The sequence below is a fragment of the Candidozyma duobushaemuli genome (assembly GCF_002926085.2).
Source record: "Candidozyma duobushaemuli strain B09383 chromosome Unknown D_B09383, whole genome shotgun sequence".
Classification (NCBI taxonomy): domain Eukaryota; kingdom Fungi; phylum Ascomycota; class Pichiomycetes; order Serinales; family Metschnikowiaceae; genus Candidozyma; species Candidozyma duobushaemuli.
In genome coordinates, this window is record NW_020289898.1 from 802,001 (window position 1) to 822,452 (window position 20,452).

General features: G+C 49.3%; 7 protein-coding genes across 7 annotated transcripts; 5 read left to right on the forward strand and 2 right to left on the reverse strand. All coding sequences in view use genetic code 12, as the record gives it.

Annotated features, from left to right (window-relative positions):
• Positions 1-862: 862 nt before the first annotated feature.
• CXQ87_003958 (uncharacterized protein) lies at positions 863-2,739 on the forward strand (the record flags this gene model as incomplete). Its single annotated transcript, XM_025482416.1, has 3 exons — positions 863-918; positions 2,338-2,680; positions 2,704-2,739. The coding sequence occupies 3 exons, from the start codon at positions 863-865 to the stop codon at positions 2,737-2,739; spliced, it is 435 nt and encodes a 144-aa protein (XP_025337034.1).
• Positions 2,740-3,917: 1,178 nt separating this feature from the next.
• MET4 (Met4p) lies at positions 3,918-5,018 on the reverse strand (the record flags this gene model as incomplete). The annotated part of the gene is made up of 1 exon (XM_025482417.1): positions 3,918-5,018. One exon carries the CDS (start codon positions 5,016-5,018, stop codon positions 3,918-3,920), a length of 1,101 nt encoding a protein of 366 aa, XP_025337035.1.
• Positions 5,019-11,259: 6,241 nt separating this feature from the next.
• Positions 11,260-14,795, forward strand: PYC2 (pyruvate carboxylase 2; the record flags this gene model as incomplete). The annotated part of the gene is made up of 2 exons (XM_025482418.1): positions 11,260-12,483; positions 12,519-14,795. 2 exons carry the CDS (start codon positions 11,260-11,262, stop codon positions 14,793-14,795), a joined length of 3,501 nt encoding a protein of 1,166 aa, XP_025337036.1.
• Positions 14,796-14,852: 57 nt separating this feature from the next.
• Positions 14,853-15,239, reverse strand: DUO1 (Duo1p; the record flags this gene model as incomplete). Its single annotated transcript, XM_025482419.1, has 1 exon — positions 14,853-15,239. The coding sequence occupies one exon, from the start codon at positions 15,237-15,239 to the stop codon at positions 14,853-14,855; it is 387 nt and encodes a 128-aa protein (XP_025337037.1).
• A 175-nt stretch (positions 15,240-15,414) lies between these two features.
• Positions 15,415-15,912, forward strand: SOH1 (Soh1p; the record flags this gene model as incomplete). Its single annotated transcript, XM_025482420.1, has 1 exon — positions 15,415-15,912. One exon carries the CDS (start codon positions 15,415-15,417, stop codon positions 15,910-15,912), a length of 498 nt encoding a protein of 165 aa, XP_025337038.1.
• Positions 15,913-16,126: 214 nt separating this feature from the next.
• Positions 16,127-17,005, forward strand: CXQ87_003963 (uncharacterized protein; the record flags this gene model as incomplete). Its single annotated transcript, XM_025482421.1, has 1 exon — positions 16,127-17,005. The coding sequence occupies one exon, from the start codon at positions 16,127-16,129 to the stop codon at positions 17,003-17,005; it is 879 nt and encodes a 292-aa protein (XP_025337039.1).
• Positions 17,006-17,760: 755 nt separating this feature from the next.
• On the forward strand, positions 17,761-20,292 carry AXL2 (Axl2p; the record flags this gene model as incomplete). The annotated part of the gene is made up of 1 exon (XM_025482422.1): positions 17,761-20,292. One exon carries the CDS (start codon positions 17,761-17,763, stop codon positions 20,290-20,292), a length of 2,532 nt encoding a protein of 843 aa, XP_025337040.1.
• Between the last annotated feature and the right edge of the window lie 160 nt (positions 20,293-20,452).

Below are 20,452 nucleotides of genomic sequence, written 5' to 3' on the forward strand. Positions count from 1 at the left end.
AGAGGGGGATTAGTGAGCTAGTCATGAGGTTTAGAGAGCTGTTTTTGAGGTTTTTCTCGAGGAGAAGGTGAAGTTGATGCGGAGGGTGGTTTCAGGTGATACACCGAGTACAAACCGTGGAAAACTGGGTATTGTAACTACTGGGAGGACAGGTGTACCCAGGCAGTGCAAGCGAAATGGCGATTCAAGGCCAGATGTGAAGAGAAAGGTCGTACTCATGGATGTGGTGAGTCAGTGGTGATAAGTAACGATATGGGTGGTGATAGGGCACAGAGATAGCACAGTGCACAACAGATATCTAAATCGGCCTCAAAATGTCAAGATTTTTTTCACTAATCACCTCACTTCGCCAGACCAGACAGCTACAGCCCAATTGGACGACCAAAGTGATATCTGGTAAATCGACACCGCCAACGAATGCCTATCACCAGGAATCACTATCACCAGGAATGTAAGGGACACTTCCAAGGAGGCAGGTGTCCCCGAACACACTACGAATTACGAGGGTATGCCAAATCTAAAGCAGCCGCATACATTCCCCAGATGCATCAGCCGTGCTGGATAAGCATTTCTCGAGTGAATCGGGCAATCCCCAGAAACGCTCCAACGTCAGGGTACCGGGACGAATCAGGAATCGTTGGTGGCTGACCCCAGGTTTGTGCACCCATTATTCGAAAAAACCGTGACCCCTTCAACCGTCTTAGGACAATGCTGGAGCCCGATCCTGAAGCCCCAAGGTGCTTCACTTGGCAGAAACAACAATCCCACTGGGCCCAAGCCTGTACTGGCGCCTCGCTTCGAGTTACACATACGCAGGGAGACCTCACAATGAGGTCCGGTGCAAACCTGCCATTATCGCAGAATGGGTGCAACAGGGGAGACGATGGAGGAGGAGGAGGAGGAGGAGGAGGAGGAGATGTCGGAAAAGAAGGGGCCAGGGGAGACATTCCTGGGTTTGTTTTGATTGTGGTTTTGAAGTTTTCAGGAAACGCCCTGTGGTAGGGTCCCTGGGAGATGGAGATCCCTTGAGGTAGGCGGTTGAGTTAGGCACTAGGGTACCTAGGGTCACAGGACACCCAGGGCAGGGCCCAGGGCGCCCCACAACTAGACCGCATTAGGCCGCACCAGGGCGCACCAGGACGCAGAGACTGACCGCAATTAAGGTTTCTGCAGCAAACACCGCAGGCTCGAGGGGAACGTGGAGGCCTGTGGCTGGCGAGATTGGCAGCCTCGCGCCAGCCAACGGTGTCGATCGAAAATAGCCCGATCTGCGGCAGTCACCAGACGGATCGGCTGCTGACTCGGGTGCATTTGACGTTGCGGAAGATTGGAATTTGAAATCAGGCCAGTTTGTGGAATTTGAACTCAGGTGATACACCTGTGGTTGTTCAATTGAATGCAGCAGGTGAAACACTGGAGTGATTAAGGTTGGTATCGCTGACCGGAGCGTATCTGCGATCGGGGTCGGACTGTGCTCGGCAGCTCAAGCCTTGCGCTACGTCACACCGCTGTTCCAGACAGGCCCAGGGCAGCGGAGGGGTCTGGTCTGAGGGGAGCGGCCAGGGCCAGGTAGCCACCCCAGATTACGTTTGGGTCCAATTCTCCAGTCCCAGCATGCCCTCCATTGCAGCATGCCCTCCACTGCAGCATGCCTTTCATCGAGTGCCAAAACTAGCCAAAGCCATTGGTAACCCACCGCTTAGTGCCAAAACTAGCCCACCGCTTAGTGCTCTAACTAACCCAGGGCTCTAACTGTGCGGGGTGCAACGGCTGGCACGAGCGGCTTGGCCCTGTGATTTAAACCTTTGTTGCCTGCCGGGCGCCTGTGTCGCCTGCCTGCGGCCTGCCTGCGGCCTGCCTGCGGCCGGCCTGTCCAGCGAAAACAATAGGGAAAAAACCTCCCGCGAGATCCTCTTCACGCCTGCGGCTTTGCTCTGCACCCGCCTCCACAGACCGTTGGCCCCGCGGAATTTGTGGCTGCAACGCTCCACGCACTGCCTTATAAACAGCCCCCTCCCCCTTTTTTACCCATCCACAAAAAACCAACAACTCTCCACATTGATTTCATAAACTCAAGCTCGCAATGCCACCCCTTTCGGCGTGCTCCATCCCACCGCTCGAGGAAATCGTGGCCCCGAAACCGCCCTAGCCAACTGCGGGCCTTACTCCAGAGCCAATTTCGTCGCCTACCTCGCCGCGGCCCACTGCACCGAGAACTTGGAGTTTGTGGTTGAAATTGACAGATTTTATGCCGCCATGGCACGGGCCGGGAGGAATCGCTCGCCCACCAGTGGCGCGTGCTCCACAAGGTCTTTATCGCTAAAGACCTGATCAAAGAAGTCAACATCCCTTGGACGCTCCGGTGCCTGCTTCTGCCGGAAACACTCCCCTGCCCGCGGAAGTCGTGCAAACACGCAGCGTCGTCTACGAGCTTTTGCTCGACAGCTACAACGAGTTCATCCTTCACACCCGTGAATCCACAAACGACAGTACCACGCTCCGGCGTCGACTGGAGGCCGTCCCGCCCGACCAGCCCTGGCTGCCGCACGCAGACGTCGGCCCGTGTGTGCCGTGCACTGTGGGCGAGACTGAATACCACCGGCCTAGTGCTGCGGGTCTCAAGGACCAGTGGGAAAAGGCCTTGCTTGATTTTGAAGTGGGCAAGTCCGATGTGAACGAGGTGACCCACGCGGAGCAGCCGAGTCTGAATTCTTCGAATTGCGGCCTGCTGCGCAGTAGAAACGGATCTGACGGCACGGTGAGTCTGTCGCGAACCTCGCGGTGCTCTTCGATCGGGTCGGTGGTGGAGGGCATCAAGGGGTACCTGGGTTTTAAGAAGGCCGTGAGGCGGTTGCGGCGGGGAGCGATGAGCCGGGTGAGAAGTGTTGATCGAGCAAAGCGTGAAGCGCTTTGCGAGATGACAGCCTTTGATGTTTGGTATTCTCGATCTCGGTTTCGCAGCCACCTACATCTGATGCCCGGTGCATGCCCGGTACGATTGAGCCGGTTTTTTGAGGCGTGGAAAGTGAGAAAATACTTCAATTGGCAATTGCAATTCAATGGGTGAGATTCCGGCCATTAGCCAGGAAGGTAGCCCACTGTCAATGTCCTCGGTTGACAACGAAAATTCGGCGTTTAGAGATAATTCCCACGAATCGGTTGAAATCTGCCTTTGTCCGAACTGCTTCCATCCTTTGGACTAGTTACACAGACTTCATCCCCAGCAGCTTCCCCAATCCCCGCCAACTGCCAAACTCTCCCGTTCGAATTATCTTCCTCCTCGACCCACCCCTCTTTTGCTAAACCGCCATTTTGCCGATACCGCCTACATCTCATGAAGGACTTTGACGTCTCGGCTGCTACACCTGCCGATTCCTGTACACCCGCTTTTGACAACGACTGCCACTCTTTCTATACGCCCCAGCGCCTTTCTGGACTGTGCATTTAAGGCCATTTATAGACGAATAGACACGACTAATGATTGACTTTTTGTTTTGATTTCTGCGGCGGCGACTGCGGCGCTGATAAGATAAGACTGGTGATGTCAGTGACGTTACGTCTTACATACAGTAGCTATCAGTAGGTGTTTCAAGATGGAGGCTTTGACCAATCCAGGTATTCAACTAAAATTTGGGGAAATTTGTCCAATCAATTTTAGTTGTTATTTCTTCAGAGTGACCCCAGACATCCCTAAGAAGAAATTGTTGCCAAATGATTATTCGCTTGTTCAGTTTTTTACTGTAATTCATTGATGATGTTTTCAAAAAGCCAATTTCTAATTTGCTCTCTATATGCCTCCGTAGAATTCTTAAACCATTAGCTTAACTATAAACTTCTACACTTTGTGAGCGAAGCGATACATTTTTGGATTGCCGGGCTTGCTAGCCATATCTATGTAGAATTAAATGTGTGGTGGATTACTCCCGCTTGGCCTTCTCCTTCAACAAGAGAAGCTCCTCGTCGGAGTTGCGGTTCCCCTTTTCGATAATGAGATTCTTGAGAAGCCTGTTCTCCATCTCGAGCTCGCCAATCTTCACCTCAAAGTTCTGGATGAGATCGTGTAGCAGCAGAATCTTCGACTCCATCTCCTTCTCCTTCATCTTCTTCTTGATTCTGAAGCGGGCGCTGGCGGCTGTGTTTCTCTTTCTTTTATCCAATTCCGTGCCTCTATCCGTGGACCTGCCCTCGCCATAATCGCCCGTGCTCAGCATACTGGGCGTCGCGAGGGCTGAACTGGTTTCTGAGCTGAAGGCCGAGGCCACAGAGCCTGGGGTGCCCACGTTGGACTGGTACGCCATTGTTGGGGCAATTCCCAAAAGAGAATTGTTATCTAGCCCTTGGAGAGGACGATGCTGGCTCTGGAAAGGGTCTGCAAGATCGTGAGTGAGGTTGCCCTGGTGCTGAGCGATCAATGCGGAAAGCAAGTCGATTTGGTACAGACTGAGGCCAGCCTGCTCCAACGACGACTTGGCGCCCGGAGGAACCGGGAACTTCGGGAGATTTGAGAGGTCCCGCTGAGGTTCACTTAGAAGGTTGCTGTTTTGATCGTCGGCGGGGCCTGTGGAAGCTGTAGGTTGTGGAGCTGCCTGACTGGGGAGCGTAGGAGGAGTAGCCGTTTCAGGATGGTTGTTGTGATGCTGGAGACGGTTTCTTTTCGCTAGTTTCGTGCGTTCGTTCACACTAAGCCCGCGAGGATCCTTATCCTTGAAACTCCGGCGGTGTTGTCTTGCTGACTGGCTGAACCACGCGTCATTGTCGTCGTCGCCGCCATTTGTATCGAAAGCCGCCAGACCCGAGGCAAGCTCGTGGTGGAACGGCGTGTCGTCGTGTTCGTTCAGGTCGTCTTCGTGTTTTGGCTTGTCTTCGTCAGGAAAGACGAACGAGTCGTCTGCAAACGCTGCTAGGTCAAGCAGCAACTGGCTATCCACGTCGAGGTTCGGCGTGTCTTCGGCGGCGGTATTGATGAAGTTGTCGATGTACACCAACTGGTCTATCAAGGCGTTGGATGTTTCTGGCATTTGCTGCTGGGACTTTTTGAGTTAGACTAGAATGATGCTCTGCGAGAGTGCATTTCAGGGCCGAGAAATCGGTTGGAGAGATATTCCTGGGCGGCCTTGTTTATTAGTGGTCGGGTTGGAAAAACAGAAAAGAAACTTGAAGCACTGATCCAACTTGCCTTATAACGCCCCGCCAAAGATGCCTAATTAAGCGACGCTAATACTGTGGATCGGTTCGCTACATCATCCACAGTTTACGTCTTGCGCACAAACGTGAGCACTCTTGCGCTCGACAAAGGCGCCATAGCCGCTGCTGCAGGGGTTGTGTTGTATTAGCTTGCTGCACATTTCAAAAATCCCCTAGACACTCCTCAGCCCCGTCTGGACGGACTTGTCCATGGCTGCTTAACTATGGCGATTATGTCATGTCACGTGACTTGTGCTGGTGGCCATAGCCTGCGCATCGTCTAATGTGCGCTGCGTACACTTGCCAGATGCGCCATGTCATGTGCTGCCGCCACGAGGCGCCCTCCCAAATAACCAGGTTAAGTAGTGGTGCACGGGTTTTCTCCTAAACCCCCCAGGTCCACCGCCGCTTCGGTAGATAGGCCAAAAATCTGGGCCGGTTGGTAGCAATTGAAACGTGGTGACGTCTGAAAGTGACTTTTTTTGGTGTCTTTGTGTTTCGCCTCTTTGTGTATGAGATCACGAGTGATGTTGTAAAAGAAACCGAGCAGCTTATAGCCGGATGCAGAGAGCAAAACGCTACATAGCGGGCTTGATCTGTATTTGTTCAAGCGGGTTTCTGCATTAGGAACGGGACAGCAGGCGGACCTAGTGGCTGCAAATGCGGCGGTGGGAGACCTGATGAGCCTTGGTGGGGTCAGTTTTGTTGGAGATTAATAGTAGAAGAGATGGTAGAGATGAAATTGAAAAATTGGGTTGAAGTTGTTCGTTTGAAGTTTTGGAATATTCCGTGGAATATTGTCTAGTTCTCAATTGAAGGCGTCTTCTGTTGGCGTACTTGCTGCAGCTCTGGAATTTTGCGATGCAGAATTCTGATGGATTGGCGATTTGCAATCGATGGCTCAATTGGCGTTTGGCATGGAAAGGCGCTAAATGTGAGAAAATGGTTGAGATGGTTTAAAGTGAAATTAGGATTTCCCTTATTGGCGAAGATTCAGAACGATGTAATGTTGTACTTTCTTGAAATCTTCCAATTACATTGTATCAGAGGCATTTGGGAAGCTCTTCAGCACTCCCTACTTCCTGTGGTCTTTATTTAGTTGTCTCAATGATGTGGTGAATTGAGTTGGTTCCCGGCTTGTTCGGCAATTTTATGAAAATGAGCTTCATCGGTTGATTTGGCTAAACATGCAATTCACGCCAGATCAAAAGTAAGGCGCCGCAAAGGCAACTTTTATATTATTCACCGTGGCGTACATGAGGTGCATTCCGTATGTGGACGGAGTCTTCAAGGCTTGTTCTTCCCAGGCATCAAACGCACCTCATCAACAAGCTTTTGCGATACGCCTGGCTAAAAGCTGTCTCTTCTATTTGGAATGGTCCATTTTCTCCATTTTCCTGTTAATCACACCTAAGTTAATCGTCGCTTTAGTTATTCATGTATGCTGAGGAGAATAGAAATGTCAACGTCTTTCGAGAAAACACTGACAAGGTCCAAGACCTCATCCCTAAGTACAACGATAGTCCTTGAAAAAATATTGGTCGAGATGGCCTTTCTAGCTACCTTTCGGGTAGCTTAGCTATAATTCGGGTAGCTTAGCTATCATTCGGGTAGCTTAGCTATCATTCGGGTAGCTCGGTTAACGGAACTTTCGTGTCCTTGTGGCCTTGCTCAATACTCGAATTGACTGCCTCGAGCACCACTAATCATTCAATCTTTCGAGTCAAACGACGTTTTTCTTTGCAATAGAATAAGACGGCAAAACTTCACCTCTAGCTTTCGATCTACCATTTGCTAAATCGTAGAATCACACTTTCTCCGCTGCTCAATAGCCTCATGCTTCGATGGAAAGCCCACTAAAAACACCATCAATTGTTATTCTCCTTCCGCTTCTCCCTACATTAGTCAATCCAACAACACTTCCTCAAAAACCTCCCAAACCACTCCCCTCGGCTGTTTGGCATGTGCTCCGGTTAACAGGGCGAAAGCCCTAGCACGCCAAGAGTACATCATCAACGGTTGCATGATTTCCAGCCAAACATCGCAAGACCCGGATTGATCCGTAAATCACGAGGTAAGAAAAATATCAAATAAGCCGAATTCCACAAATCACGACCAGTCGTCCCAGTACATAGCAGCATTACAGCTACAGCACGGCTGCAACACCACACATTGAACCTCCAGCCAAACAAAGCACAATGATGGATTCCGGTCTATTCCGTAGAATCTCCCTATTCAGCGGAGACTTTAGAAGATGACGTATTTGTTATTGAGTTTACTGCTCTCCTTCGTTCTCTACTAGCACCGCTTCGGCTTTAGGACCCTGCCACAGCATCCGAAAATTAGTCAACCGACAATTTTTAGTGCCAGCGGGGAACCCAAAATAAATCAATTAGGAACCGCCCGCTCGGCGTGAAATACCTTTAGTTCCTAAACCCAGTCTCCGCTTTCGGCCGTTAGCACACCGCGGGCGTTCGGGTATTACAGGGTAATGCTCGCACTTGAAAGCCCGTGGTTGCGCTATCGGGGCACTATCTCCTGCACACAGCGCGGCGTAGCGAGGTGCGGCTACAGTACATTTCACAGCGTCTGAAAAAATTATGTGAAAAATTCTAGCTATACAAGAAGTGAATACACCATCTGGGTCCCCTGACCCAGCCTAATTGTAAAATTTTTTAGGTAGAACGTAGCCCAAGGTCGAGAGACCAGCTCTACTCCTTTTTGGCCTTGGATCTGAGCTTCAAAGGCGACTGGTTGACGGCCTTCAATCTGTACTCTGCAAACGATCTGAAAGAGTTGCCCTTGGTAGGCTGCCACTTCTTGGGTGGGGCAGCGGCACGGGCCACGTTGCTGAATTGGGTGACAGACTCTTTCTTGAAGGCGGCAAAGGCAGAAGTCGAAAATGCTCTAATCATGGGGTATAGGTGGATGGGAAGAAAAAGAAGTGGATCCCGCAGCTGATTTATATAGAGCTTTCGCGGCACGTTGGGTGCTCGGGTATTCCTGTGCGCTAGCGCCTGCGACGCTTTCTAAGCAGAGGGGTGGTGCCACCGCGGAGAAGCAACCAGGCACCAAAAAGCGGCCGCTTCTACCGACCATCACTTCTGTGGATTTGTTCTTCTGAATTACCTCGCTAGTTTTGTTTCGTTTCGTTATGTTTTTTTTTTTTTTTTTTTTCCTGTTTCGTTTGTTTCGTTTTTTTTTTATTATTTCATTACTGTCATCTCTTTTCTTCCACTTACTCAACTTGCTGTGGCGCCACACTCGCTACGCCCTTCGGTCGGCCCACTTTCCCTCCAGGGCAGATTTCTTGTCTCCTATGGCCCGCTGGTGCGGAAAAAAAAAGGCGATAAAAGCTGTCATCTCAGCCAATTCCAAGCGAGCCCTGCACCGAGCACACTGATAAGGCCCCAGCGCCATCGCACCAGGCAGTGTTAGTCACAGGCGGGGATTGCTGGGCCCAACGTTCGTGCGGTGGAATGGGAGAATTTTTGCGGGATCGGAGCGGAGCTGAATGGAAAAAGGGGTCGTTGCGTTTGGTGCTTTGGTGCTTTCGTTTGTTGCGTTGTTGCGTTGTTGCGTTTGTTTTGCGTTCGCTGTCGTGGAAGCCTTTGTGCGGTGGTCGGTTTCTTCGGGATTTGGCATGGCTGCGAATTTGCGAATTGCGAGGTTTGGTGAACTCGTGGGAGGTAGGCCAATTTTCTGTTGAATCGTCTTTTTCTTTTTTTGTTTGTTTTTTTGTCTTTTTCTGTTAAGCATCATCACTCTGTCAATTCTGTTACCAAACCGCCTGCCCTCGCCGTCACTTCCTTTGTCTTTCCCCTCGCAATAACCTACCCGCGGCCTCGTGGTTGCCTGATTCTGGAGCAGCCGGTGGTAACGAGACTCGAGCGGGGACGGGGCCTACAATGTCAAAGCAAATCAGCAGAGGGGACTTTTTGGGGAATTTTGGAAAATTCGGCGGCGCTGGTGCAGTGTGACGTTGGTCGGCGGTGGGCTGTAGCTGAGCACGGGTTGCTTTGGCCCGCTGTGGCGGTGAGGTGTTTGTGTGCTGACCTTTTTTCGTACTTTTGCTTGAAGTTTGAAGTTTGGGGTTTGCAGCTCATCGAGTCCATATGGATGTTTCGAGCGGTGAAGAGGTTTCCTTTCAAATTGGGAGCCGCTATTTTCACGCCTGGAAACTTATGGTCTGTAGTTTGATCAAGGTGGAGTTTCGAGATCAGAAAGTAAGCTGACACATTCTGACATTGCATTACTCGTTACTATGGTTAAACGTGCTTGCAACTCAGTAAAACCACAATCGAACCTCTTTCATGGATCTACTTTTTCTTTGTTTTTGCTTGTAAAAATCTTTGTCCATAAGCCCTTCTCAGCAATATGACTTGGACTTGTAACGGCCAACTGTTCTGTTGACCTCATAAATATTGTAGGCTCTCAGGAGCAGAGATTGAGTTTTGAGTCACACAATGAATGACGGTCAATTTTGGCCCTTCTTGGAGTTGTTCATTTGAAATTTGTCTCTGGTTTAACTGACATTGGGCTTAATATCAGAACCCTTCAACCTTGATTCCTCCACTGTTTACCTGATTAGTTCGTGTACCGGCCCGAAAGCATCAGAAGCTGCTTAATAATCGACAATTTACCGCTCAAAGCCCGATGTTATCATTTTGTTAGCCTGTGGGTCTAAATGATGGCCTCATCAAGCCGAATACCCAGCGAAGAACCTTAACCTACAGCAAATACCAACTCGTTCTTTTTCACAGAATCACCCCACTCCACCGTATTTCATAATATCTGTCTTCTAATCTAATCTTTAATCTCTTCCTAACCACATGTAAAGCCCCTGCTTGGGCTTGCATCGAGGCACATCAGCATGCCTCGGACCCACGATTTAGTCTCGGCACCAAATAAATGTATTTTTGGTGAGCAGCACAAAATTAATGAAACCTCCCCTTTCTTCTCATCCCATCTTGCCAATTCGATCCTCAAACAATGTCTTCCTCCAAATGGCAATTTCTTAGTATGGGCCGCCGGTAACGGACCTCCAAGTCCCGTGCGATCACAAAGCGCCTCTACCAGTGGATCTCATTAGACGCCTGGCGCTTCACTGGCCGACGCTGAAAATTCGGCCTTTTTCAAAAAAAAAAAAACTCTTCTTACAAGCAATCTGGCTACATCTCCAATTCATTCTTCGCAAAACTTTCCTCTTCCGTTATTCTTCGCCCATTCTTCGTCACCCTTTGTCACCTCATCGCCATTGATTCTCGTCTTGGCTGCGCTCGGCGAAAGTCCGAAAGAAATGTGAAAAAGTCACAAGCTTTGTTCCTCAGCCTTATCGAGCCCAGGGCCTGCTTATTGGCCAGGCTCGCTGGACGCCGCATGGGCATTTGCAGCGATGATTCATCGGCGAGACTCCGAGATTTTTCACCCCGTCGACGTCACCGCCATTGAGCGCTGTGATTGGTGGATGATCTCGAAAAATTACGTCATCAACGGGTTTCTCTCGCCAACGAAAACCTCACACCACCAAGCCGTTGAAGTTTTGGAGAAACTGGCCAATTGGCTTGTTACCATGTACCGCCGCAGTGACTGCGCAAGAACCCATACTGAAGCCGCAACTCATCCGCGGACCATCCGATAAGCCAATGCTTTTGAAAAAAGAGTAGTAAAAAAAAATGATTTTCTCCATGGCACTTTAAAACTCTTATATTTGTCTTCCCTTTCATATAGTGTTCTAAATCTACATCCTTCGCAGCCATGGGCGCGCCGAGGTGCTCGGACTTCAATCTCCTAGGCGCCGTGCAGGACAGCCCCAAGCGTATCCTCGGACTTTCTTCGACATATAAAGTCGGCCGGTGCAGCCTGAAATCTCAATCGGCAGCCTTTTTTACATCCTTATTTATTAGCCGTTTTCTGCAATCACGGCCGACGCCGATCCTTCCCAATCGCCCCCGTTACCCTTCCATCTTCCTCAGCACACCGGCTTTTTGCTCCGTGCTCTCTGCAGTTCTCCGGCAACGTTATCTTTAATCTATCGCTGCTTTCCCACTCCAGCTACCTCCCACTTTTCTCATCATGACTTCTCTTGCCACATCCACGTCGGACCGTGCCAAGATCAACCAGATGCGGAGAGACTCCACCGTCTTGGGGCCCATGAACAAGATTCTCGTGGCCAACAGAGGTGAGATCCCCATCAGAATCTTCAGAACTGCTCATGAGTTGTCCATGCAAACAGTGGCCATCTACGCCCACGAGGACAGATTGTCCATGCACAGATTGAAGGCCGACGAGTCCTACGTCATTGGCAAAAAGGGCCAGTTCTCCCCTGTCCTGGCCTACTTGCAGATTGACGAGATCATTGGCATCGCCAAGAAGCACAATGTGAACATGATCCACCCGGGCTACGGTTTTCTCTCTGAGAACTCCACATTTGCTCGCAAGGTCGAAGAGGCTGGAATTGCCTGGATCGGTCCTTCCCACACCACCATTGACTCCGTCGGTGACAAGGTTTCTGCCAGAACCTTGGCTTTGAACAACGACGTGCCTGTCGTTCCCGGTACTCCAGGCCCAATTGACTCCACTGAAGAGGCCGCCAAGTTTGTTCAGAAGTACGGCTTCCCTGTCATCATCAAGGCTGCTTTTGGTGGCGGTGGTCGTGGTATGAGAGTCGTCAGAGAGGGCGACTCCATCGAAGACGCTTTCAACAGAGCCAAGTCTGAAGCTTTGACTGCTTTCGGTAACGGCACTTGTTTCATCGAGAGATTCTTGGACAAACCAAAGCACATTGAGGTGCAATTGCTTGCTGACAACTACGGCAATGTCATTCACTTGTTCGAGAGAGACTGCTCTGTTCAGAGAAGACACCAAAAGGTCGTTGAAATTGCTCCTGCAAAGAACTTGCCAAAATCTGTCAGAGACGCTATTTTGACTGATGCTGTCAAGTTGGCCAAGTCTGCTAACTACAGAAACGCTGGTACCGCTGAGTTCCTCGTTGATGAGCAGAACAGACACTACTTTATTGAGATCAACCCTAGAATTCAGGTTGAGCACACAATCACCGAGGAAATTACTGGTGTTGATATCGTCGCTGCTCAAATCCAGATCGCCGCTGGCGCTTCCTTGCAGCAATTGGGGTTGCTCCAGGACAAGATCACCACTCGTGGTTTTGCCATTCAGTGCAGAATTACTACTGAGGACCCAGCCAAGAACTTCCAGCCAGACACTGGTAAGATTGAGGTCTATCGTTCTGCTGGTGGTAACGGTGTGAGATTGGATGGTGGTAACGGTTTTGCCGGTTCCGTCATTTCTCCCACTACGACTCGATGTTGGTCAAGTGCTCTTGTTCCGGTTCCACCTACGAGATTGCCAGAAGAAAGATGTTGAGAGCTTTGATTGAATTTAGAATCAGAGGTGTCAAGACTAACATTCCTTTCTTGTTGGCTTTGCTTACCAACGAGACTTTCATCCAAGGTAACTGCTGGACTACTTTCATCGACGACACTCCATCCTTGTTCAGAATGATCTCCTCCCAGAACAGAGCCACCAAGTTGTTGAGCTACTTGGGTGACTTGGCTGTCAACGGATCTTCTATTAAGGGCCAGGTTGGTATGCCTAAGCTTCTCACTGAGGCCTTGATTCCTATCTTGCACGACCCCAAGACTGGCATTCCCATTGATGTCGAATCTCCAGTTAAACCAAGAGGCTGGAGACAGGTTCTTCTCGAGCTTGGCCCCGAGAAGTTCGCCAAGCAGGTCAACGACTTCAAGGGTACCTTGATCACCGACACCACTTGGAGAGACGCTCACCAGTCATTGTTGGCTACCCGTGTGAGAACTATTGACTTGCTCAACATTGCCCCTACTACCGCTCATGCCTTGAACGGTGCCTTCTCCTTGGAGTGTTGGGGTGGTGCAACTTTTGATGTTTCCATGAGATTCCTTCACGAGGATCCTTGGGCTCGTTTGAGGAAGTTGAGAGAATTGGTTCCTAACATCCCATTCCAGATGTTGTTGAGAGGTGCCAACGGTGTTGCTTACTCCTCTTTGCCAGACAATGCCATTGACCAGTTTGTCAAGGAGGCTAAGGACAGTGGTGTTGACATCTTCAGAGTCTTTGATGCTCTCAATGACTTGGACCAATTGAAGGTCGGTGTTGATGCCGTCAAGAAGGCCGGTGGTGTTGTTGAAGCCACTGTTTGTTTCTCCGGTGACATGTTGAACCCCGACAAGAAGTACAACTTGGAATACTACTTGAATGTTGTTGACAAGATTGTCGAAATGGGTACTCATTTCATTGGTATCAAGGATATGGCAGGTACCATGAAGCCAAAGGCTGCATCTCTCTTGATTGGTGCTATCAAGGAGAAGTACCCAGACATTCCTATTCACGTTCACACCCACGACTCCGCAGGTACCGGTGTCGCCAGTATGGATGCTGCTGCCAAGGCCGGTGCTGACGTTGTTGATGCCGCTTCCAACTCGATGTCTGGTATGACTTCTCAGCCATCTATCAGTGCCTTGCTTGCCTCCCTTGAAGGTGAGGTGAACCACGGTTTGGACGAGAACTTGGTCAGAGAACTCGACAACTACTGGGCTCAGATGAGACTCTTGTACTCGTGCTTCGAGGCAGACTTGAAGGGTCCAGATCCAGAGGTTTACCAGCACGAGATTCCTGGTGGCCAGTTGACCAACTTGATCTTCCAGGCTCAGCAATTGGGCTTGGGTGAGAAGTGGTTGTTGACCAAGGAGAAGTACAAGGTCGCCAACAAGCTTTTGGGTGACGTTGTCAAGGTTACCCCAACCTCCAAGGTGGTTGGTGATTTGGCCCAGTTCATGGTCTCCAACAACTTGACCGAAGAGGATGTCATCAAGTTGGCTCCTGAGCTTGACTTCCCAGGTTCTGTTCTTGACTTCATGGAGGGTTTGATGGGTACGCCATACGGTGGATTCCCAGAACCTCTCAGATCCAACATGTTGGGCAACAAGAGAGCTAAGTTGGACAAGAGACCAGGCTTGACCTTGCCTCCAATTGACTTTGTCAAGGTGAAGCAGGAATTGGTTTCCCGTTACGGTGACAACATCGACGAATGTGACATTGCTTCCTACGTCATGTACCCTAAGGTTTACGAAGACTTCCGTGCCATTGTTGAGAAATACGGTGACTTGTCTGTCTTGCCAACTAGATACTTCTTGAAGCCATTGGACATTAATGAGGAGATGGTTGTCGACATTGAGCAAGGTAAGACTTTGATCATCAAGTTGTTGGCTATTGGTGAGATTTCCAAGAAGACCGGTACTCGTGAAGTGTTCTTTGAGTTGAACGGTGAGATGAGATCTGTTACCATCGATGACAAGACCATTTCTATCGAAACCGTGACCCGTCCAAAGGCCACTCAGCCAAACGAGGTTGGTGCTCCAATGGCCGGTGTCGTTCTCGAAATCAGAGTCAAGAAGGACCAGGAGGTCAAGAAGGGTGACCCTGTTGCCGTTTTGAGTGCCATGAAAATGGAGATGGTCATCAGTGCACCAGTCAGCGGTAAAGTGGGAGATGTTTTGATCAGAGAGGGAGACTCCGTCGACTCTGCTGACTTGATCACGAGCATCTTCAAGTGATTCAGTTTATGTTGTAACCAATAATCATAATATACATGTGACGAATGAAAAAGCTTATTAGTATTTTGGTCGCTTCGACGAGCGGTCCAGTGAGTCCGGTCTCTTGTAAGAGTCGATTTGACTCTGTAGTTTCTTGTTTTGATCTTCTAGTGCCTTAAGTTCAGCTTCAAGGTCAGCTGTCTGTGCAGCAGTCTCATCGACGCCTTCTACCTGATCTTCATGCTGTCCCTTCCAGCGAGAATCTTGCAAGGCATTCTTGACAAATGCCGTCTGGTTCAAAATCTTGATCCAATCTTCTAGTAGAGCACCTGCACTATCAGTGGCACTTTTGGTATCTGCTATATTCGTTTGAGCATTGGAAATTGTTTCAAGGAGTGTATCAACTGTTTTATTTAGGCTTTTAACTTGTTGAAGCTCTTTTTCAAGCGCCAATTGTCGCGACATGATGGTTTGTTGTATATGAGTTTGTTGTTGTGAGTTGAGCAGTAGTGCACTAACGTCTGAGATCTCGCATCTACCTTACATATTTCCATCAGAACCTGAAAGATATACCAAACATAGGTCATAGACTGAAGACTTATTTCACCAAAATAAAGCTGCTTTCGTCAACCAACTCATCATGTCTGAACAGCCCGATGACTTGCCCACACGATGGGAGGTGGAACTAGAGTTTGTTCAATCGCTTGCAAATATCCAATACGTCAACTTTCTAGCGCAAAACGACTACTTTAATGACCCAGCATTCATCAATTACCTCGAGTATCTTAACTACTGGAGGGATCCAAAATACGCCAAGCACTTGGTGTATCCCAACTGTCTACACATCTTGACGCTACTACAGAACGAAGAGTTCCGAAAACAGATTACAAACCCAGACCTCATGAACAGTCTAATGAATGATATGGTGAAGAAGTGGCAGGGGGTCGACGAAATCAATTCTATTCATAATGAGTCTAAGGATGGGAAAGATCTGGGGCAGGATAAGCAAAATGCATCACAGGCAGACGCCAACAAGGCTGACCAACCAAAGGACGACAGTACTATGGAAGTGGATGGCCAGAGTAAACCACAAGAAGAGCCAGACGGAGAGGCGAGTGATAAAGCCAAGGAAACATAAAATGTCGAGACCAACATGACCCACATTTTGGTCATTCAAGAGCTCCTGATAAAGAGAAGCCTTGAAGTGTATTATATACGAATCATAACTCCAAATTTTCAAATTTTATCCTCGTCAGCGCAACCACCGAAATACCATCAGGCTGACAGGATTTGGGTGCAAGTACATACATGTCGCACTCGCAAAAGTCAAAGGACACCTCTTTAGATCAGTAATGCCTCCTGTTTCTAATCCTTCAGAAGGGGACACGAGGTATGATAAAGACTTCCAAAGACTCGAAAGCTTTTCACGAAGCTTGAAACAAAAATGGAGAATCTCAGTTGCAGAGCTTGCTTTCATTCTCTCGTTTGCCCTCAACTTTGCCATAGGCAAGTTGCTCCATCTATACTCTGATCAATCGGAGGTTTACAACTACTACAATGACAAAAACAACATCTTCAACCAGTACTTTGTCAAGAAAGGATGGGCCTGGACCACGATGGTGATCATTTTTTTCTACGCTGTGGTGGTGCTGAGGAGGAAGAACGAGCCTAGCCAGAGAGTGTTGATCACAGCAATTGCTAGGTATTTTGCAGCGACATTGTGGTGGGCCTTGTTCACCCAGTGGTGTTTTGGGTTGCCCATCATGGACAGGGTCTTTGTTTACACCGGCGGTAGATGTGTGGTTCCTGACGGCAAACACTGGGCTCACCTCTTTGAGGAAATCGATGGGATGTTCCACTCGCACAAAGTGTCTTCATTTGCTTGCCGTTCGCTTCGAGGCTCCTGGGAAGGCGGCCACGACCCGCTGGGGCATGTGTTTTTATTGGTGCATTCGTCATTGTATCTCTTTTTTGAGATCAAGCCCTACTGGAGAGGCTGGAGCCAGTTTAGAAGAAATATCGAGAGATTGAGAGGGCCCAACTTCCCCGCCAAACTCGTGGACACGCTCAACACGACCCCACAGGTTGCCGCCATCATCTTGATGGCACTCTGGTGGTTCATGTTGCTCATGACCAACATGTACTTCCACCTGATCGCCGAGAAGTTGGTGGGACTTTTGTTCGGGTACGCTGCCATCGGGGTTGTGTATATTCTCCCGAGATGGTTGTGAAGAGGAGTCTAGACTGGGGGCAGTTTTGTCGTCATCGGACCACAATAGGCTTGGGCATGCGCCGTGGAAACCGGCTTCCACTGGCGAGCCTGGGGCTTGGGATCTCACTCAGTGACCAAAGCAGCCATGAAACCCACAAAACCGGAAGGTGCACATTACGTGCCCAGCGCTAGAGTCGAAATTACTTGCAGACACGCTTTGCCAGGCATTTTACGAAAAGAGCATATCTCGGTGCGTGTCCCAGGCGGGAACGGTAGGTGCGTATTATTTGTTTTCGCGTCGCGCGAACCTCTCCAACTCGTCTAGGTAACAAAGCCGTTGGTCCAATACAGAATAATATACGAATAGCCTGATAAAAAAAACCCCCCGAAGAAGGTTGCCTGTAGCTGCCAACGCAACCACCACCCCGAAAATACAGCCAAATCAAAAATCTCCAAAACCTCCCCCCTACCCTTGGCTGCAAACCCTGGTGCCTGTCAAAAACGCGACCCCGAGTTTTGTCCTGCGTTGTTGTCGCTACACGCTTTTCTAACCTCTCTTCTGGTGAGACTTGCAGGCATATTAATTGTTTTTAGCAGCATTTCGCAGCCGTTCCTTGCACCAAGAAGGAGTGGTGGGAGCGGCGTTGTCCCAATTCGTTCCACCTCCACGGCGTACAAAACTTCTTTTTCTTCTTTTCTTCTTTCCATCCCACCAAACTTTATCGCTGCTTTAGTCAAATCCAGCCGGCTATCTAGTTAAAGGCTCCACATCCCATGCTCCTCCGGCTCCTACTACTCCTCCAGGCGGTGGTCTATGCCATCTACCTAGGATGGCCCATGGATGAACAGCTCCCCAATGTGGCTCGTGTCAACCAGCCTTACGAGTTCACCATTGCCTACCTCACGTATCGGTCCAACAACGGTGGCTCCATCTCCTACTCCGTCTCGGGCTTGCCTGACTGGCTTTCCTTTGATGAGCTGTCTCGAACCTTTTCAGGCACGCCATCGGAGAAGGACGCCTCGTCTTTCGAGATAAAATTGACCGGGAAGGACGACTCGGACGACTCAGAGATGACGAGGGAATACACCATGCTCGTGTCCAACAGCACAGGCATCAAGTTGACGTCCCAGGATGTCATGTTCACCACAATTGCTAAGTACGGCAACACCAACGGCAGAGGTGGTCTTGTTTTGTCTGAAGGCGAGGACTTCAACATAAAACTCTCCGAAGACATGTTTGAAGAGAAGGACGATGCCCTGCGACCAATAATCGCCTACTACGGCCGTTCCCGCGACAGAACCTCCTTGCCCAGTTGGGTCACTTTCAACTCTGACGACTTGTCGTTTTCAGGAACGGTGCCCCACGTCACGTCCAACATAGCGCCTTCGTCGTCCTACGGCTTCAGCTTCCTCGCTTCCGACTACTATGGCTTCTCTGGAGCCGAGGCCACCTTCAGCATCTTGGTTGGCGCTCATTCCTTGAGCACCTCGCTCAACGAGTCAATCAAGATCAACGGTACTTTTGGCTTGGACTTTGAGTACCAGGTGCCCATTTTGACCTCGGTCTACTTGGATGACTCCACCATCGAAAGCGCCAACATCTCCTCGGTGACCGCCGACGACCTCCCCTCCTACGTAGATTTTGACGACTCCAATTACGTGTTGAGCGGAACGTTCCCAAACTCCCTGAGAAGTGATAACTTCTCGATCGTGGTCAACGACAACTACGGTAATAGCGTGGATTTGCCATACAGATTCGAGTCAATCGGCTCCGTTTTCACTCTCAAGAACTTGCCAGACGTGAATGCCACAAGAGGCGAATTCTTTGAATACCAAATCATGCATTCGCTTTTCACCGATTTTAATGATACCAAGATCAGTGTCTCGCTCGACAATAACACGGACAGCTGGTTGTCCTACGACGAGTCCAACATGACACTCCTGGGTCAGGCTCCATCGGATTTGAAGCTGGTCAAGGTGCTGATCGATGCAGAGTCGTCATTCGACTCCGAGTCTAGAGACTTCTCCATCAAGGGTGTTCGTAAAGAGGTCACATCTAGCTCCTCCACTAGCTCGAGTTCTTCTGCAACTGCGTCGCCAACGTCCAGTTCGTCAGCATCTGCATCTACAACGTCCGATTCGGTCAACAGATCGCTGTCTGGTGGTAACAACCGCAAGGCCTTGATCCTCGGTCTCTCAATTGGTATTCCTTGTTTCTTCCTCATCTTGGCTCTTCTCTTAATCTTCTTCTTGTGTTGCAGAAAGAAGAGAAGAAATGACGAGGAGGAGAACGACAAGTCAATGGACGAAACCGTTATTGATGGTCCAGGCATTGGAGTGACGCATGACATGGACGATCACACTGAAACACCTTATCAACTTGGTGCCTTGAATGCTTTGAAACTTGATGATGATTCGGCTTCTACGCTGTCTTCTGTGACCCACGTCGATAGCGATTCCAACTCAAAGTATTTCGACGCTTCTGAGAAGCCAATGAAATCATGGAGAGCCAAGGACGAATCTGACTTGACTGCGATTAAGGACAAGCTAATGCAACAAAGACATGCTTCTGAAATTTCCAACAGTACTGTGAACACGGAGGAACTCTTCGCCGTTCGTCTTGTTGATGATGAAGCAAGAAGATCCACATCCCAGTCTCCTGGTATGACTCCACTCTTCCTGAGAAACTCTCTCGACCATATCATCGGAGAGAGCGGTTCATCAGCTAATATCCAGAGACTCGACAGCGATGGTAACATTGTCGTCGACTCTCAATCTAATACCTCCCTGCCAAGGAAAAGAGCTGCTCAAAGCATGAATCTCAGAAACATTGCAGAGGAAGATAACCGTCAAAACAACAAGGACACGTTGTACCACAACGACAATAATGAGTCTTCCAACTATCACTTGATGTCAAGATACTTTAATGATGCTGACTCGAGCATAGGAGGAGATGAATTCAAGGCCGTGCAAACCTCGGTAGGAAATTACGAATGGAGAAAGTCTAAGGATGCTCTTGTGGACTCTCCAGACTCCGAAACGTTCCTTCTCAATAATCCAGAGCACACCCCAGTGAATACGAATCTCGATCCATCCGGCAACTTTGCAAAGAACGCATCGAAGACTTCCGTTTACTCCGATGATCTTCGCAGTGATTTCCCATTTGGCTCAGGTAATGATAGCAAGGCCAAATTGGTTGAGTTCACCCGGAAAGGAAGTTTGAGGGACTCTTCCCATACTCCCAACATGGAGTTCTCAGGTGAGACTGCTCAATTCCACGACGGCGAAAGCGGTGAGAGTGATTAATTGAGTTGTTTGTCTTTGCATTTCCTTCGGGATTCACGGTTTCATGATTGGTACGGAGTTAGATTCATTTCATTGTTTGTTTTTTATCACTGACCTCGATTCACTCGCTTATCGAGAGTCAATTAATTCCTACAAATGATTAATTAGCATATAAATTGTT